At 37.7% G+C, this 17,509-nt stretch overlaps 3 protein-coding genes and 1 pseudogene across 5 annotated transcripts; 1 reads left to right on the forward strand and 3 right to left on the reverse strand.

The window, feature by feature from the left end:
- Positions 1-16: 16 nt before the first annotated feature.
- Positions 17-1,330, reverse strand: LOC148786785 (UPF0481 protein At3g47200-like; annotated as a pseudogene).
- A 955-nt stretch (positions 1,331-2,285) lies between these two features.
- ALDH22A1 (aldehyde dehydrogenase 22A1) lies at positions 2,286-7,888 on the forward strand. Its single transcript, XM_011102464.3, has 14 exons — positions 2,286-2,627; positions 3,107-3,150; positions 3,875-3,967; positions 4,106-4,233; positions 4,647-4,769; positions 5,260-5,413; positions 5,655-5,758; positions 5,834-5,912; positions 6,042-6,137; positions 6,254-6,391; positions 6,643-6,858; positions 6,951-7,142; positions 7,268-7,411; positions 7,486-7,888. Exons 1-14 carry the CDS (start codon positions 2,516-2,518, stop codon positions 7,636-7,638), a joined length of 1,776 nt encoding a protein of 591 aa, XP_011100766.1. The 5' UTR covers positions 2,286-2,515; the 3' UTR covers positions 7,639-7,888.
- A 102-nt stretch (positions 7,889-7,990) lies between these two features.
- LOC105178892 (Nucleic acid-binding proteins superfamily) lies at positions 7,991-13,521 on the reverse strand. Of its 3 annotated transcripts, none has more exons than XM_011102466.3 (13): positions 13,160-13,521; positions 12,520-12,706; positions 12,153-12,225; positions 11,422-11,569; positions 10,982-11,082; positions 10,430-10,570; positions 10,161-10,302; positions 9,932-10,069; positions 9,650-9,798; positions 9,342-9,416; positions 9,031-9,169; positions 8,544-8,816; positions 7,991-8,389 (listed from the first exon to the last, which is right to left on the reverse strand). In XM_011102466.3, exons 1-13 carry the CDS (start codon positions 13,442-13,444, stop codon positions 8,240-8,242), a joined length of 2,001 nt encoding a protein of 666 aa, XP_011100768.1. In that variant the 5' UTR covers positions 13,445-13,521; the 3' UTR covers positions 7,991-8,239. The 3 variants fall into 3 exon arrangements, with proteins under 3 accessions (XP_011100768.1, XP_011100767.1, XP_011100769.1); XM_011102465.3 differs by having other exon boundaries at positions 10,973-11,082; positions 13,160-13,520; XM_011102467.3 differs by lacking the exon at positions 10,430-10,570 and having other exon boundaries at positions 10,973-11,082.
- A 582-nt stretch (positions 13,522-14,103) lies between these two features.
- Positions 14,104-17,460, reverse strand: HCF107 (high chlorophyll fluorescent 107). The gene is made up of 8 exons (XM_011102463.3): positions 16,562-17,460; positions 16,288-16,431; positions 15,903-16,208; positions 15,763-15,822; positions 15,406-15,651; positions 15,068-15,178; positions 14,725-14,901; positions 14,104-14,625 (listed from the first exon to the last, which is right to left on the reverse strand). The coding sequence occupies exons 1-8, from the start codon at positions 17,147-17,149 to the stop codon at positions 14,263-14,265; spliced, it is 1,995 nt and encodes a 664-aa protein (XP_011100765.1). The 5' UTR covers positions 17,150-17,460; the 3' UTR covers positions 14,104-14,262.
- Between the last annotated feature and the right edge of the window lie 49 nt (positions 17,461-17,509).

Genomic DNA, 17,509 nt, shown 5'->3' on the forward strand with positions numbered 1-17,509 from the left:
GGTGCAGCAGAAAAGAACATGCTAAGATGAAAGCTGCTGTGAAAAGGAAAACCAGAAACAACCTAGTCCTGCAATTCCCACGTGAGTTGTGTCATAAATATGCCTCTTTTTTGTTTGATACACCTTAATTTGTTCACACAGTCCTCCATACCAAAACTCCTTCACATTCATATCCACATGGAGGCTCTTGAAAAGAAGGACGATCTCTTCCTCCCTCCTCTCATGCACATCTATCAGGATATCCCTATTGCCAAGTAACCTCACATCCTCTTTAGTCAGCAGTAGTTGTTCTGTCAGGATCGTGTAAGACGTAACGTGTTTAGAATATTTCGGTAGACTGAGTTCCATTGCAATGAGATTTCTGTATAACCATGAAGTTCCAGGGATGGGATCTTCAGTTTTCCCTGGAAAAAGTTTATGTTGGATGGAATTTTGGAAATGGCCTTTTCGACTCCAATCCCGGCAGATTGAAGATGTGTTGGCTGATCTATGTGTGTCTGCCGACCACTTGACGGTACTTGTGGATACGTGGGCAGATAGTGTTGCCCGATTAGGTCCAACAAATGGGCGAAAGATTTCTGGAGGGAATTGTGAGTGATCAATCAATTTCTTGAAGAAAAACAAGGCAAGCTCAATGAGGGACATATGGCGGTGTTTGGGAATTGGGACTAAGTGAAATAGTTGCTCAAGAATGAAAAAAGGAATCTGGTTTTGGAATAGAATTAAGTCACATCTGAGCTGGAAGAGCCTGTTGTTTGTGCTGAAGCACGGATCATCTCTACGTCTCAAGCTCTTGATCGCGTACGCAAGAAAAAGCTCGATGATGAAACAGCCATCAAGTAACATCATCTCAACAAATTGATCACTCTCCCCATGTTGATTCTTTCACTATAGAAGATTCTGGCCTTATGCTCGGTATGCCTTAGTGCCCTGACGCAGCTTTCTAGAGTTGCCTCTGAATTTGGTTTTCGACTGATCAATGCGTTGAGGTATCGCCACTTTTGATCCTCCATGACTCGGAGGACGGCTTTGCCATGGTGGAAAGGGCCGATTGACACTGAGGATGGGAAATATTTTGTTCTCTTGAGAAGCTCTTCAGGAACTCAGCAGACACTATGTGACACAGAAATGAGTTCCATCTTTTCTTTGATTGAGGATGCAAGATTATCTTCATTCATCATTCAATTGAGACATGGTCTCTTTCTGTACTGTCTTTCTCCAGTGATCTGCTGCCAAATTCCATCTTTTTCACCAAATCCAGATTTTCAAGAATTCTGCAAAACCTTAGCATAAGAGTGCAAAGACTGGAAGATTGAGGCAAGAACAGAAAACCAATGATGACCAAAGAAACGTACCAGAAATGGACAGTGTAAGACATTACCCTCTGATTCACTGTGATCTCACTTCAAAATGAATGCATGGGTCTGTGTCCTGAGACAATTTTAAAGCCCAAAAGTGATGAGAATCAAAGGTTGTTTGGAGAGTTTAGCAAGAGAAGTTCAGTAGTCCATCTCTAGCTGGAAGTTTCATTTTACCCCACTTTAGCAAGACGAGTCTTGAGGATGCTTTGAAGATTTAAAGGAGATTCAAGATAATCAGAGTTAGGGTATAACGCATAAATGGAAATTGAAGATTTTATATCTATTTTAAGATCTCATAATAAAGAGATCATTAATTTCAATACCACGTGTGTAGATGTTAGTTTATTTTTATAGTAATATGTGTATGGTTTTTTTGCTCCATCTGAAATTATTGACTAATTTAAAAATATTATTATACTGTGTACTAAATGTTGTAATAGTATACTACTTGCTTCAAAGACATCATCGCTATATTTAAAAAAAAAAAAAACTCTAGAGTTAAAGACCAAGCAAACAACCCTTTGAAATAAGAATAAAAGAATTATTTAATTGGCAAAAATACAGTTAGAATGTATGGGGTCAAAAGTGGAGCCCCGATATTGAATGTCTTCAGTCCCCCAAAAAATTACCCATTTCAGTCACGCAACCCAAGTTGATCATAATTTTCATCAATTAATTAAGAATTTGGGGCACATTAATGATATAAAGATATAAATTACAATATATATGTTTATATATATACTGAGACTGATTAATTAGTTATAGTCCAGTCTTAGTCATGGTAATGATTTTAATTCAAGTCATTCAAAAAAGAATTATTAAAAGAAAAAACAAATTAATTCGTTAGTTTTGAATTGGTTATGTGTATACGTACGTGCAAAACACACACACACACACACGTACACAACAGATTATATAACAGTGCACTGCTGGACTATACTGTATACTGTCAGTCAGCACAACCCAGCACTAAAAACTGAAGAGAAAGAGTAGAGAGTGAAGCGCAGCATTTTTTTTCAGAAAAGCTTCTATAAATCTTTTACTCCTGAACTGCGCTTCAATTGAATACCGAATATATTACAGTTTCTGTTTATCTTTCTAGGGTTTGATTTCGGAGCGTTGAGCATCTGAATCGGTTGGAAACGTCAAAAACGATGGCGTTTTGGTTCCTGCTGGTGGTTGTCGCATTCGCGTTCGCGATCTGCAAATTACTCTTTATGTTCATTCCATCTAATGTGCCTTCGATCGACGTTGACACCTCCGATGGTATGTATGTCTGTATTTGTGTGCTTTTTTATTTTATCTTTCTTTTCGGATTTATATAAATGCAGGCATGCATATGTAGATGTATGTACATACAATATGTGAGGCGTTAGATGTATTTTGGATTAGTTTCAGTTGCTAATTTTTTAAGTTTGACTTGATGAGCTAAGACGTCGGACATGTGCTGAGCTCAATTAAAGCTCGGTTGGAGTATTTCCATAAATAATAAAATCAACGTAATTTCAAGTTAGGCGAGACTGGATTATTTTTTAAACCTCTAGGCATATGTACGAACATGTACGTAGTTGGGCTTGATTTTGCTATTGTTTTTAAAGTTTTGTGTAATTCTAGTCAGCAAATGCATAAATCGTGGAGTGTATTTTAGCTCTGTCTACAACCACCATATATGTGATGGTTAACGATAATGTGATGTTTTTTTTTTTTTTTAGCTAATTAACCATGCATGATTTTTGTGATGGCAGTGTTGGATGATCTGAATCAGACTAAGGAAAACAGCTTCATCTATGTAAGATTTACTATCTTGCTCTCTCCCTCTCTCTTGAGATTTTGACCAACTTATTATAACTCTGTTTAATTGTGTATTTTTCAGCCGCATTTCCTAGTGTTCTTATTTTCTTGTCGATGTTCTCACTTTTGACAGATTCGGTGTTTCATGAGAAATCTTGGAAAATTCAGTTTCTCAATCTTGGAGATCAGAAAATAAAAGTTACAGATCTTTTGATCAGAAGATAGGAGAACTATATCCCCAGGCGCATTTTAGTTTTCAACAAATTCACCTTGTGTTGAACAAAATTTGTAACTTCTCTGCTCAAAGGAGCTGATACAAATAGCCTCTACTTTTCAAATGCAGCATAACATAAACATCATATATGCCTCATAGTTTGCAATGTGAGACACCAAAATATCCACTGCCCAATCAAGCATTACCTAAATGTCTCTCTACAATCTAGTAATGTTTCTGTTACAAATTGACTAGTAAAAGAAGAAATGTGTTCATTGCCATTATTGATTTTATTTCTCTACATCATTGTGAATTCTGAACTGCATAGGAAGTACCGCCAGTTCTTTTTATGTTCAAATATAGCATCCCATATTATTTGTCTTTTTAAGTATGCAATGCATCTCACTTGTGCCCATTCTCTGATGTTAAGTTTGAGTCATTTTGTGTAGCATGATGGTTCACAGTCAAACACCTCGTTTCTCATATCGAAATTGGGAATTTCTTGCAGATACCTTCCAGAAGACAAACAGATAAAGTCCAATGCTATGAGCCTGCAACAATGAAATACTTGGGCTACTTCCCTGCACTGAAACCAGATGAAGTGCGTTTTTGCTATATACTGTTGATGATATCAACTCTAATATCCAATCCAAATACCTTCACGTTCATATATTCTCTAATGTTCTCATTGATTAATTTGAACTTTGGGTTTAATTCCCACTCTATGAACTATGCATAGGTAAAGGAGCGTGTGGCACAGGCAAGGAAGGCTCAAAAGGTATGGGCAAAAAGTAGCTTCAAGCAAAGGCGCCAGTTTCTAAGAATACTTCTGAAGTACATCATTGAGCACCAGGATCTTATATGCGAGTAAGCTCCTTTCCTGCCAACTTTTACAGATAGGGTAGTGATGGCTTAAAAATAAAGTGGAGCCTGAGCAGTAACTGGATTGTACATACAGTTGTAAAACAGATTAGCATCCCCAGATGTCACTTGCATGGGATACCTTCCACAACTATTTCTGCTGTATAGAAAAAAGTTGGACATTTTCTTCGTTCATGTAGATGTTGACATGTGATTTCGTTAGGCCCAATCATATTTTGTGCAAGCACCCTGAGGAGCTTGAATATATATCATTTCCTGCACTATATTTTTCTCTTTCTATTTTCACATGTTCTGTCATTTAAGTCAAAATCTGATTGTATCATATGTGTATTCCTATTTTTTGATACTATAATATATGAAATGTAGTTAATTACACACTGGTCTTGAACTTCATTTAGGGTTTCTTCACGTGATACCGGGAAGACCATGGTTGATGCATCTTTAGGAGAAATTATGACAACCTGTGAGAAAATCACTTGGCTTCTCTCAGAAGGTGAAAAGTGGCTAAAACCTGAGTACAGGTACTTTTGTTTCTTGCTTTCTTGAATCATTATCTTGTCAGTTTAACTCTTTTCTTTTACAACAAAGTATTGAACTTGAATAAAGTCCTTGTTGCTTTATGCTTGATCTCTTTCTCTTCTTGATGTTGTAAGTTTTGTTACAAACAATTGATGCTTGTCATGTATTTGCAGTCATTACTGTGATGAATCCACTGCATGAATGCTTTCTACTAGTCTAGATTTGGATCTTGGGTGAGCCTAAAATTAAGGTCCTAGGCATTTGCATTATCATTGGCTCACTCAATGACAACCAAGAGATAGGATCTCTTTTGTAGTTTAAGTCCACCACATAGTTGCTCCTATCGTCAGAATCCTCATATGTTCACTCAATGTGGCCAAATTGTATGCATAATCATTTTATATGAATACCCTGAATTCTGGTCCGCATGTTTTCACCAATTGCTTTGCCTGACAATCAATGTAAATTGATTATGATTACCTTACAATGCAGATCATGTGGAAGATCAATGCTTCACAAGACAGCTAAAGTGGAATTTCATCCCCTTGGCGTTATTGGAGCCATTGTTTCATGGAACTATCCATTTCACAACATATTTAATCCAATGTTAGCAGCAGTCTTTTCAGGGAATAGCATTGTGATTAAGGTAATCTAGAGCTCTGGAAGAGTACGTTTTCCTATATGGCATGTTCTCAAAGTTCATGCTAGTTTCAATATACTTTTCAATACCTGCAACAAAGTCACTTTTCTCGCCAAGAGCACCACTATGTAAATTACCTTCCACATATAGTACTTGTATGTGGGAAATAGAGGTAATTGCCAGTTTGATGGTACAGGATATCCTTATCTAAGTATTTGTTACGAGGACCCGGTTTTTTCTGCTGCAGGTTTCAGAACATGCAAGTTGGTCAGGATGTTTCTATTTTCGCATAATCCAAGCTGCCCTTTCTGCTGTAGGAGCTCCAGAAAATTTGGTTGAAGTTATAACAGGGTATGCTTTTATCCCTTAATTTGTATTACAAGCTTGTTCTTGGTTAATTTTATACTAATTTCAGTTTCCTGCCAGGTTTGCAGAGACTGGAGAGGCCCTAGTGTCTTCAGTTGACAAAATTATCTTTGTTGGATCACCGGGTGTTGGTAAAATTGTAAGAACTGTCTTTTAAAATTGTTACATTGAGAAAGATTCTCTCTTCCTTTAGCCATATAATCTTAAACTACAGACTTTTTTTTAATTCTTTTTGGCACCATTGTCATTTGTGATTTTGATATTACAGATAATGAGGAATGCTGCAGACACATTAATACCAGTTACTCTTGAGCTTGGCGGAAAAGATGCCTTTATTGTCTGTGAAGATGTTGATGTGCCGCATGTATGAAGAGCAGTTAGCATTAGCTTGGACCAAAGTGTTTAATGCCCTTAATAACTTGAATATTTTGAACTTCTGATTGTAGTTTGCTGGCGTCTAATACATTATAAGTCTTACAGGTTGCTCAAGTTGCTGTAAGGGGTGGTCTGCAGTCAAGTGGGCAGAATTGTGCTGGAGCTGAGAGGTTTTATGTTCACAAAGACATTTATTCCTCATTTGTTGCTGAAGTTGTCAAAATTGTGAAATCTGTTACTGCTGTAAGTTTTATATTCACCTTTTGCAGTGATAAGTATTTGAATTTCCTTGGCTGTCTGATATCAAACTTTGGATGCTCCCTTGAACTTTAAGTTTAGCTTTCCTTGAGTTACATTCATTATAAGTTTATTTGATTAGCACTGTCCAAAAGCAGCAAATATTTTAGCTTCTCCCGATTTTTGTGAAACCAAAAATGCCCTTTGCATTTATTGACTTGAGTGATTATCTAATATGGTTGGACTATTTTTTGCAGGGCCCTCCACTTGTTGGAAAATACGACATGGGAGCTATATGCATGCAAGAGCATTCTGAAAAGCTTCAGAGTCTGGTAAATGATGCCCTTGACAAAGGAGCTGAAATTGTTGGTCGAGGAAGTGTTGGGAATATTGGTGAAGGGGCTGTTGATCAGTACTTCCCTCCGACAGTTATTGTAAAAGTCAACCATACCATGAAGTTGATGCAAGAGGAGGTATTTACTGTTACTTTTATAGTAGTCAATGATTGAACTTGCTGAAATAGAAGTCTACTAATGTATTTTTTTTTTAAATTATTCACATGCAGGCTTTTGGACCAATTATGCCAATAATGGAATTTAGTACCGACGAAGAGGCAATCAAACTTGCAAATGACTCGAGGTATGGTCTTGGATGTGCTGTGTTCTCAGGCAGCCAGAAGCGAGCAAGAGAAATAGCATCTCAATTACACTGCGGGATTGCTGCAATAAATGATTTTGCATCAAACTACATGTGTCAGGTAATCCAATGGAAGATGATTATATCAAGTAATAAAGACAAATAATACTCAAATATAAACCTTCACCATTATATTTCCTTTGTTTTCTTGTGTGTGTTTGCACATCATCTCTTCATGCACTGCAGTCCCTTCCATTTGGTGGTGTAAAAGATAGTGGATTTGGAAGATTTGCTGGTGTAGAAGGGTTAAGAGCCTGCTGTCTTGTTAAATCCGTAGTGGAGGACAGATGGTGGCCACTCATCAAAACTAAGTTACCAAAACCTATTCAGGTGATATTCAGAAGCCTGTTTTTCTTGAAAAGTAAATTTGGTCCTCGTATTGACATCTCTCTGCCAATATTCAGTATCCCATATCGGAGAATGCGTTTGAGTTTCAGCAATCACTGGTGGAAGCACTGTATGGTTTAAATGTCACCGACCGTCTAAGGGCACTGGTGGATGTTCTGAAAACCCTGTCTGAACCCAACACCACTAAGAACAGTAAGAGAACAGACTAAAACTGACATCCAGCTGCTGCCCATAATCTGGCGATCTCTCTTAAGTTTTGGTCGCTGCAAAGCCAATATCAATGGTTTCTTGTAACTCTGGTCTTTTACCCGGTTTTGGTTCATTTAACTTTGAGTCAATGTGTACATTCAGACAGACTACAAATGCTAGGCATGCCCGGTTTACCTTTGAACCTTCACTAATGTAGAACTATAATGAAATGGAACAGCAGTAGAGCAGTAATTTCTTCTTTGTTCTTCACATCCTAGTTGATTCCTTTTGGAGAATATACATGTGGACTATTATTGCAGGCTGTTGGATGCAAAGATACTGAGTTTGGTGAGGAAAAAAGTCAAAGCTGGATTAATGGAATAATAATCCTACATTATTTTCTCCAAAACATGGGTTTGGTACAATATCCGTTTATGCCCACATCCAGATATTGTTTTTACAAATCTGACTGATATGACATAATCCAAAGTATTTGTATATAATGGAGAGGATTTCAACCCCTTTCTTCCACTTGTGACCGCATTGTTTTAAGTACATTGTTCATTTACTATTTGACACTTGATAAATAAAGAAACCCTAGCCCACACCGACCAATTATATTCATTCACACTTGATTGCGCGAGTGACCTCCCAATCAACCATGTCATGATCTCGCTCCATAAACGCTCCACATTCCTGCCTTCTGCTGTTCACAATTGCTACAATAAACTTTTCATGCTCAAGGGATGATGGATACATGATTTGTTCTTCCTGAAGAATTCGAAGCAAGCAATTACCAGAAAGCAAACCAATTATCACTACCTTTGAAATTTCTATTCGCAACTCACAGCCCTCTTTTAGCTTCATCTGCTGAATTTGTAACTGTTATTTTGAGGGGAAGGTTTTTAGGTGGATTTCTGCTTACCTCGGGTAGTTCATAGAATTCATTGGGAGATATTTGCAGCAACTCAGCAGCAGTCTGGCCGATGCACCAGGCAAAAACCTTTGCTGTGTCATCTGCCAGAGTAATCTTCAAATGGAAGGTGCGCTCCACTTCACCATTGCAAATTCTATGGCAGAATTTGCATTCAGGATCTCCACTAGGCGCCTTCTTATCAATAAGTTGACCACAAAGGGTATGCATAAATCCTGTATCTACATGACAGTGTTCAATCTGATCCAGCCATACACGGCATACCTGAAAAATATAGGAAATGCTGTTATCACAAAGCAAGATAGGAAGTAGGGGAAAAGAAACAAGTACTGATGCAAGAAATACAAGTTCAAAGCCAGAAGATATTGGTAAAGCCTTGTTCAAGAGTTTAGACCATGTTACATATAAGAAAATTAAGATATCACCGAAAACATGTGTTATTTCTTAGTTTCGCCAAGTGCAAATGAAGGAAACCTACCTGTACACCGCTTGTGTGGATGGATAGATCAGAAAGACACAATAATCTGTGAAGACAAGATGTATTGAGGAAAGCTGGCAAGCAACTCAAATTGAAGAATGACGATCCAGTGCCATTCTCATACCAAGATAGTTCAAGGCTGCAATCATCATAAGTGCTGATGTGCTGAATAATTATTTTTTGGAATAGAAGGAAGAAAGTCTAAACACAGAATATGACAACTCAGAGAAGAATGTCTCAAATAAATAAACTAGTGCTCCACGCAAATGGTTTGCATGACTAAATGGGAGCTTATGTCCCAGCATGTTTACCTTTTTAGTGGAGTGAGCAAAGAGCTTAATCCAGATATGTAGACAGTGTGACCCATCTCCAATCTTCCAAGCGACCTAGAGCACAATTTTTCAAGTGCAAATTAGCTCAGGACATTTCTCTTGGCTTCTTAAAATCAACTATCTCACCAAACAAGCAAACCATTTTCAGTCAATGTTCTGAAAATTTGTGATTGCAAATTGTTTTGAGTTTTAGAAACTTCCACATCTCAAACATGTCATTTCTTATAGCCAAGTATAAGAAGCATAGCTATGTATAGCTGGCACAAGTGAATTGCCAACATTATTACCAAGATGTAACAAAATGTAGCTTTGCCCATATTGCTCCAGATGTATCTTCAATCCTCAAAGAAAACATGCCCTCTGATGCTCTTATGCTTGTAACAATCCCATAGAGACTAATGCCGGTCATCTTGTCCCGTAGATCAACAACATAAGACTGCAAGACTTCAAAGACGGACAAGGTTAATAAAATTTTAGAATAAGAATGAAATCGAAGTATATGCTAGCCTATATGGAGAAAAGGTTTAATGTTCTTAAATTCTATTTTGTCAGATGGAGAGCAAGCTTACTCGGAAGGGGTAATTGCTGAAGTCAATGGACCCTTGAGAATCACAAGGTAATGTCACTTGAGAAACTATAGGTCCCTGACTCAGATTTGAGGCAGTTGACAACCTCGATCCTGGATAATGGTTCTGTGTAATGCACACCTGATAAAGACATGAGTTATTTGTTACCAGTACTCTTATAACTCATATGACATCTCTAAGATAGGTCATCAATTAATTATTCACATCTTACTTGTTCCTTGTGCAGAATAAGAGGCACCAAATATAACTGGGTTGCACTACCATATTCCAGGCAAATTTCATCGCAAAGTTCAACAGAACTATCTATATCACTAGCGACAAAAGGCCTATCAATGGCAAGCATACTTCCGACACTGCATGAAGTGAGAGGAAATGTGCATGTATAACGATCAGAAAAAAGGCAAAGGAAATGGCAATGACAAACAAAAAATAGAAATAAAATAAAATAACTAGCAAGGACTAACTCATAAGTCCTTATACCTGAACAGATTGGCAACTAGGACCTGCTCTCCCCAGAGAAAAAACTTTAATCTAATTCCATCATTATCAACAAGTGTAATTTGTTTCCTCTGTAAGCTGCCATATTTACCCTGAACTTCCAATGGTCCTATATGCTCAATTCTGTCCACGATTGAGAAATATGGGCTTACAGGTGACATGACAGCAGATATAACTAAATACTGCAAAGTTTCAGTTTCATCGATGACTAGGAATGTGCTTGTTTTGACTAATTAAAGGTTAATTACCATTATTGGCCATATTGATTCACGGAAGGATACTATGCAAGGTAATTTTTCTCTTTTTCTTTTGTTTTTCTTTTGCGCTCCCTAAAACATTTTAAAACAATCTTTTATAAGGAAAATCTTTTAAAAGGAAGACAAATAATAGAACACCATTATCCCAAAACCTTTTTAATACACAGAAAGACCAGATTAGATTGATTATCTAATAAGAAAGGAAAACCCAACTGGGACTGGTTTAGTTTGGTTTCAACAAAAACACATGAAGTGAACAATACAACACCTTGCATACAATGAATAAGATGCCCCTTCCTTCACCGCATCAAGAGAAATTGAAGAGAAGGAATCAGAACAAAACTGTGCTCCGAGAAGCATGGCATCATCATCTTCATCCTGTATCCAGAATTAATGGAATCTACTAAGGCATTTGCATTAGTAAACAGTTTGTGGCATTGCATACAGAGAAATGCATGAGACTAGATATTTGAATGCTAAGATCATAGAAGGTAAAACGTAAGAACAAGATTCTTCTCTGCCATTGATATTAGGAACTCCATTAATCTTATTTGTTGTGCCTACCTAATGAACTTGGTCAGTGATCACAGATGAATGATGAATTAGTTATTAGAACTTCATAGACATTAGACATGCAGTGAAAGAGCACAGGGAAAACAAAAAATAAGTAACAAAGTCCAACATTGATAAACAAGAACGAATGGAGGTTGAAGCTACCTCATCCAGCAGTACAACAAAATACTCAGTTGGTAAAAGACGTGCAAACACTGAACTTCCTGTGGCAACCCGAAGATAGCAACCCGTTAACAAAACTTCACGGCCTTTTCTCAGAATCCCATTTTTGGGATCAGCAATGCTGTAAAACCTGCCTTTGAGAGCAAGTGAGATCATTCATATAGACACAAGTTCATGCAAGTAAATAGTAATATTTAGACCCCATACTCTATACAGAGACTTAAGCTTTGTTTATTGCTTCACATACTTCTACAGTTCTTTTACTTATCTGCTATTTGAGCCTGAAAATTTTGTTAGACAATGGTCAAAACCTCAGTCTTCCAAAACCCCAGCCAACCCAATCCATTACCACTTTCAGTGGGATCGAGAAAACAAACGAGCAACAGAATTGACCAAGCACCCAACTAAAGAAAGCTAAGGTATAAATAGCTTCTGCAAGCATTTTAATTAATTATATGACACTACAACAAAATAGATCCTATTAAGTGGCGTGCCTTCAAGATGCAACAGTATGAGCACGAAATGACACTACTAAAAGAATCATTTCACATGTGATGGTATAATTAAGGACTTGGGTGGTTAGAAGGAGCAGCATTTGAAACAAAGGAAGATGACTATTGCATGACATAACAGTTACTTCTGAAGTTATTTTTAAACTTCAAGAAAATTTAGAAAAAATAAAAAATAAAGGAACAGTATGCCTTTTGTTTTACCTCCTGTGAAGATAAAGATCTATAGTATTGGAGCTCCAAATATCCCCCAAAGTCAGCATGTAGATGTTTGTTCCTGAAATTTAGCTCATGAATAACAAATTAATCAAACTAGGAAGCAAGAATTCTTCTGACAAAATCAATGGCAAACTACTCAACCACCAGACAGGATAATTCAGCATAATATAGTCAACTAAGCTAATAGATGCGATATAGTCCACGTACTTCTCATGAAATCAAAAAATCCAACGTAATGAAGCTAATTCATTAAATAAGTTGCATTACTTAATCTGTGTGGATAATATGACAAACAAATGTTTCCAGTCAAACTAAAATTCACCAAAAATGAGAAGGCCTGCATCATTCATACCTGGAAGAGTGAAAGCATCAATTATAACTGCTTCAATGACACTACTCAACGACAAGAACTTCTTCTCATATATTGAATCAATTGTAATGGTGTTTGGGAGCTTTGCTCTCTTATGCTTCCTCTTTAACTTGGCAATGAAGTCTGGCTGTTTTTTTGGAGCTCCACTTCTATTGTACTCATTCCAGGCCTGGATATACACATGTCAACATGGAGTATCACATATCCACAACGTGAAGATTGATTAAGTGTCTATATCTGGTTGTGTGCAACAGAAACACGGTTTTTAGAGATATCAGTCCCAAAAATATCTATATGCGGATTAAAGAAAAAAATATTAAACCAAAGAAGAGAGAGAGAGAGAGACGCCAATCAGAAAAGTTAAGTAATGACAAATCGCAAATTCTGGACACCACTGAAGCTCCTTTAGATAAACATACTCCATTCACTCTTAACTGAAAGCCTGTAATTAGAATTTGACCAAAAAAACCTTAAGCAAAATAAATGGCAGATACCCGAGAAAGCTCTGATAGCATAGCTAGACACAAAATCAGGTTCTCGAAATTAACTATCGAAACGCTCTTATCCAGAAAAATTAATCAAAATTTAATGACATCTTATTAAAATTGCAAAACCAAAATACCAGAGAAAGTTCGGAGAGCAGAATAGCAGGGGTTACACCACTCGAGTAAGCAACGCAAGTTTTGATAATCCGATTCGTAATCCAGCTCCAACCCGGACAATGCACCGAATCTTCTTCTAAATCACCTGCATTCTGATACAGAATCGACTTGGCGTAGTTGATGAATTTGAGAAATGGATCCTTTTCCTCTTCTTCTTCTATAACATCTGACTGTTGTATTTCCATAGCTCCGGTCTCATTGTCGATCATGAAGTCACCAAGCACCTGATCATTGGGAGAGTCCATTTTTCCTCAGATCTAGAGAGAGAGAGGAGTTTGAAACCCTAGCTAAAATGGCGGGTTCGTGATTTTATATTCTGGTTCCGCGCGGGAAATTTTTCTTTGCTGCTCTTAACGATTTGAAATATGAAAGACGAAGTCTTGAGTCTGGGCTCTGCTAAGGGCCCAATTCTAGGATGATGTTGGGCTTGGGCCTCATTGGACCTCGCTGAAATAAGCCTCAATTCACCCAACCCAAGCATGATCGTCTCTTTCCATATGCAACCTAAAAATAGTTGCTTAAAATTACTGATAATAATTTCCAACGTAAATTTTACGATTTTAGAGAAAAGAATATATCTATACTATATATAATTGAAGTGTACCTTATTGGTGTTTTCAATTTATTGATATGTTAAATTTTTATTTTTAAAAAATTTGAATAATTATTGTTAACTTGCCCACTTATCATTATTTTAAATAACTACCTTTTGGTAGTTTTCTTTTCCTCATTCATTTTTATCTTGTATATATTTAGATAATCTTTAACTTAATATAATTTTAAAAAATATGCAGAGTGTCACACTTACTAGTATATATAATCTGTAGAGTGGAAATGCATGTTATTCTACAGAATTTCATGTAGTCGAAATTTTTTAATTTTGTCCATAGGAGGGGCATGCATCAGGAGTCGCACTTGCAAAGTCATGTATCTTCATTTTCAGTTCATACAATAGGACGTGAAAATTTTCTCTACAAATGACAGTACAAGTTCAGTATAAGAACAAATTTACAACTTTGGTTTGTGTTTTTAAATTTTGCTATGAACAAAAACTCGGAACCTGTCACAGCTTTGGTGCTGCTGCTACATTCTTGTTGTCTGATCTCCGCATGTTGGCTGCAGATTTAGCGCTCTTTGAATAGGCCACTCGAGATGGTCCCAATTGAACCTCGAGTTTTGAAGGGTCCAACGACAGTTTTTCTCGTATGAATTCATCTAAATTGAAACCACTACCACTCCCAGTTGTGCTACCACTGGCGGGATCACTAGAATATCCTCCTGATTGCTCATTTTCGCCACGATCATCAGTAGCCGAAGAGCCCTTGGCTTTCTCTATGTTCAAAAGTCTCTTTATGCTGTCGATGGCTGGATCAATAATGTCCAAGAATCCCATTATCCATGATGCATCATCAACTATCTCAGTACGCTGTCGCAAGAAACAAGAATCAGGCTCAGTCAAAAATTAGAAACACTGAAATTTAGATTGTTTGTTTGTATTTAAAAAGCTATTGTTGGTCAAAAATACCTGCTGGAAGTAGAGGTTGCGAATTTCTTCTGCACGGACAGAATTTCCTTGGTCTTCTTCCAGAGATGCCCACGTCATCCACGTTACATAGCTTTGAGAATTAATGTTGAGTGAAGATCTAAATAATCTGCGAGCTGCTGATAGGTTGCCAACCCTTTGTTCTAAAACACCCCAAGCCTGCAGTGTGAGAAAACGGGCAGGCAGTGTGAGAAAACAGTAGGGCGATCAAAAGGCAAGCCACAATTCGTTAGAAAGCAAGTTCTTTTAGTACTGATAAGAAATAGTTCAAGAAATAAAGTAATTTCACAAAGTGCATCCTTCATCAGACGTGGATATCCGTCACCTGAAGACAACGTGCAGCGCTTTCAGTTGTCGAATCTATTGATAGTGCCTTTTGGTATAAGTCCCTAGCTGTGGCTAAGTTTCCTTCTTTCCACTCCATCCAACCCCAAGCCTGAAATCAGCAAATAGTAAATCATTGCTAGTTAAAATCTTATATCTGAGATCTGACAGAAAAGCATTATTTATGATGGGATTTCTAATGCAGTAATGTTTTGAAACTCTGTTCACATAGATGTCTCCCATTCATCAAGATTGTTGACCACAGCTCAGAAAGACAGAAGTAACAGCTCAGTGCAAATAAACTAAAAACGTAGATTCTATTTCAAAATAATTACTTACGATCCACACTGGTTGATGCCTAGGATCCAGTTCAGATGCCCGCCTGAAAAGCACTCGTGCTAGATTTGCTGTAGAGTATCTGTATTCCAATAATGCGAGTGACTGCAGAAGCACCGGATCTCTTGGATTCACTGCATGGCCTACTTTCAGTAGCTTCCTTGCTAATTCAACATTGCCTAGATTAGCTTCAAAAACTCCCCATACATGCCATGCAAACCTATTCTTAGGACTAGCCTGGACGGCTTTCTGCTCCAACAGAAGATGACATACAGTTACTAATAAAGCAATGAAACGACCCTGTCCATGACGGAGAATGAAATAGTTTTGAAGTCAATTAAAGTCATCAAAGGAACAAACCTCAAAAAGCCTCCTGGCTGCACGGTTATTCTCCTGCTGTGCCTCAAGCTGAGCCCACGCCTTTCACAACATGAAGAGTAGGATACTAAGTAATCGTTATCATTTCAATGAAACAGCCAATAGTGAATCATGAAACTTACCAGCCAACTCGCACAGCTTCTTGGGTTGCACTTGGTTGCTTGCCTGAATAAATATCGAGCTTGTTCATACCGCTTTGCTCTAACTTCAAGGAGTGCAAGTGTTTGGTATATATACTCATTCCCACCACAAAATTTTAGACCCTTACCAAGAAGATTCCTAGCTTTCTTAATATTCCCCTGTTTCATCTCCAAGACTGCCCATCCATGCCAGGCTGCAATGTGCCGCTTGTCAGCAACTGTGGCAGCATCAAATAATTCTCTAGCTCTCCTTGTATTCCCCACCTTAGTTTCCAGAACAGCCCAACACTAGTACAAAATCCAAGTATGAATTTCCATGGATCACATTAACTAGCTGTTTTCAGAGGGAAACATTAACATTACCTACCTGCCATATGTATGAATTCTCCCCTTGTGTAGCCTGACATCCCTTTTCATAAACAGCTCTGGCTTCATTCATTTTTGACTGTTTACTCAAGGTCTTGCCTAAGGCCACATAGGGCCTCCCATCTTCTGGCCAATAGCTTATACACTTGAAAACATCACAAAAAAAAAAACACATCATTAATATAATGAGCATTCAGTTTCGCCAAACATCAATAAAATCTCTGCACGAAGAAAACAGCATATGAAGAGAGAAATTCCTTTGCGCAAGTATCTACCTTCCTAAGTATCTCCTCTGCTTCTTCATACCGATAGTTCCGCGCCAAAATCCTTGCTCTGTACAAAGCCAAATCCAAATTGACCGAAAGGGGCTTCTCCTCAGAACTGGACTCAACTCTCAGGGGCTCAAATATGGGCATCTTCTTAGCAAATCTCGAGAGCCCTTCATCGATACCGGAGGATGGCGTAAGCTCTTTCAGCTTACCAGAACTTCCACTTCCAATTCGAGCTTCTGCGGATGCTGTCACTCCTGCAGCTTCTTCATCATAAAACTCCATAACTGGCCTACGCACGACTAACAACTCCTCCAAAGACTTCTTGGCTTTTATGATCTCTTCATCAAAACCATCTCCATCTTCCATCTCATTGTCTTCCCCTTGTGATCCAGAATTCTGAGGCTTTTCTTGAAGAGCAGGTGATGATGATTCATGATGAGAATGTATGGGAGGTAAAATACGATGTTTAGAGGAAGAATGAGGAGTTTTCAAGTTTATAATGAAATGGAACCTTGAGGAGTTGAGATTCTGAGAAGGGGAAAAGAGAGTGAATTTAGAGCTTGACGAAGGAGAAGAAGAGAACATGTTCATTTCTTTCTTTCTCTCTCTGTCTCTACTCTTTTTCAACGGATAAAAAAACTGTATGCTTTTACAGGGGAGGGAGGGAATGAAGAGTAGTTGGGCGGGGAAGGTTCAGGGGAATTCATGCGTTGAATGACCAAAACATCCTTAAATAGTTTCTTATGGGAACCCGCAGGTGCTTGTAATAAACTACAGTATAGTTGCATAACTATACACTATGTGGATTCTGCATCTCAAATATAATATGGAATTTAAAGAAATTGTTTCGATTGAGATATTAACCACAAAGAAGATGAGGATATTTGCTGCTGACAACAGTAAGAGCAAATTCTGTGCCTTTGTCGTGTGTGTGTGTGTGTGTAAGAGAGA

The sequence above is a fragment of the Sesamum indicum genome, linkage group LG10 (genome assembly GCF_026168435.1).
Source record: "Sesamum indicum cultivar Baizhima isolate 11 linkage group LG10, ASM2616843v1, whole genome shotgun sequence".
Classification (NCBI taxonomy): domain Eukaryota; kingdom Viridiplantae; phylum Streptophyta; class Magnoliopsida; order Lamiales; family Pedaliaceae; genus Sesamum; species Sesamum indicum.

Coding starts and splice junctions, on each gene's coding strand:
- LOC105178892 (XM_011102465.3), bottom strand. CDS start 13,444: ATGGACTCTCCCAATGATCAGGTGCTTGGTGACTTCATGATCGACAAT. Junction 9,417..9,649: donor CTACATTTTGTTACATCTTG/GTAATAATGTTG, acceptor ATTGTGCTCTAG/GTCGCTTGGAAGATTGGAGA. Junction 8,390..8,543: donor AATTCTATGAACTACCCGAG/GTAAGCAGAAAT, acceptor CGAATTCTTCAG/GAAGAACAAATCATGTATCC.
- ALDH22A1 (XM_011102464.3), top strand. CDS start 2,516: ATGGCGTTTTGGTTCCTGCTGGTGGTTGTCGCATTCGCGTTCGCGATC. Junction 4,770..5,259: donor TGGCTAAAACCTGAGTACAG/GTACTTTTGTTT, acceptor CTTACAATGCAG/ATCATGTGGAAGATCAATGC. Junction 7,143..7,267: donor CATCAAACTACATGTGTCAG/GTAATCCAATGG, acceptor CATGCACTGCAG/TCCCTTCCATTTGGTGGTGT.
- HCF107 (XM_011102463.3), bottom strand. CDS start 17,149: ATGAACATGTTCTCTTCTTCTCCTTCGTCAAGCTCTAAATTCACTCTC. Junction 16,432..16,561: donor CAGAGGAGATACTTAGGAAG/GTAGATACTTGC, acceptor GATGTTTTCAAG/TGTATAAGCTATTGGCCAGA. Junction 15,652..15,762: donor CAGCCAGGAGGCTTTTTGAG/GTTTGTTCCTTT, acceptor CTGTTGGAGCAG/AAAGCCGTCCAGGCTAGTCC.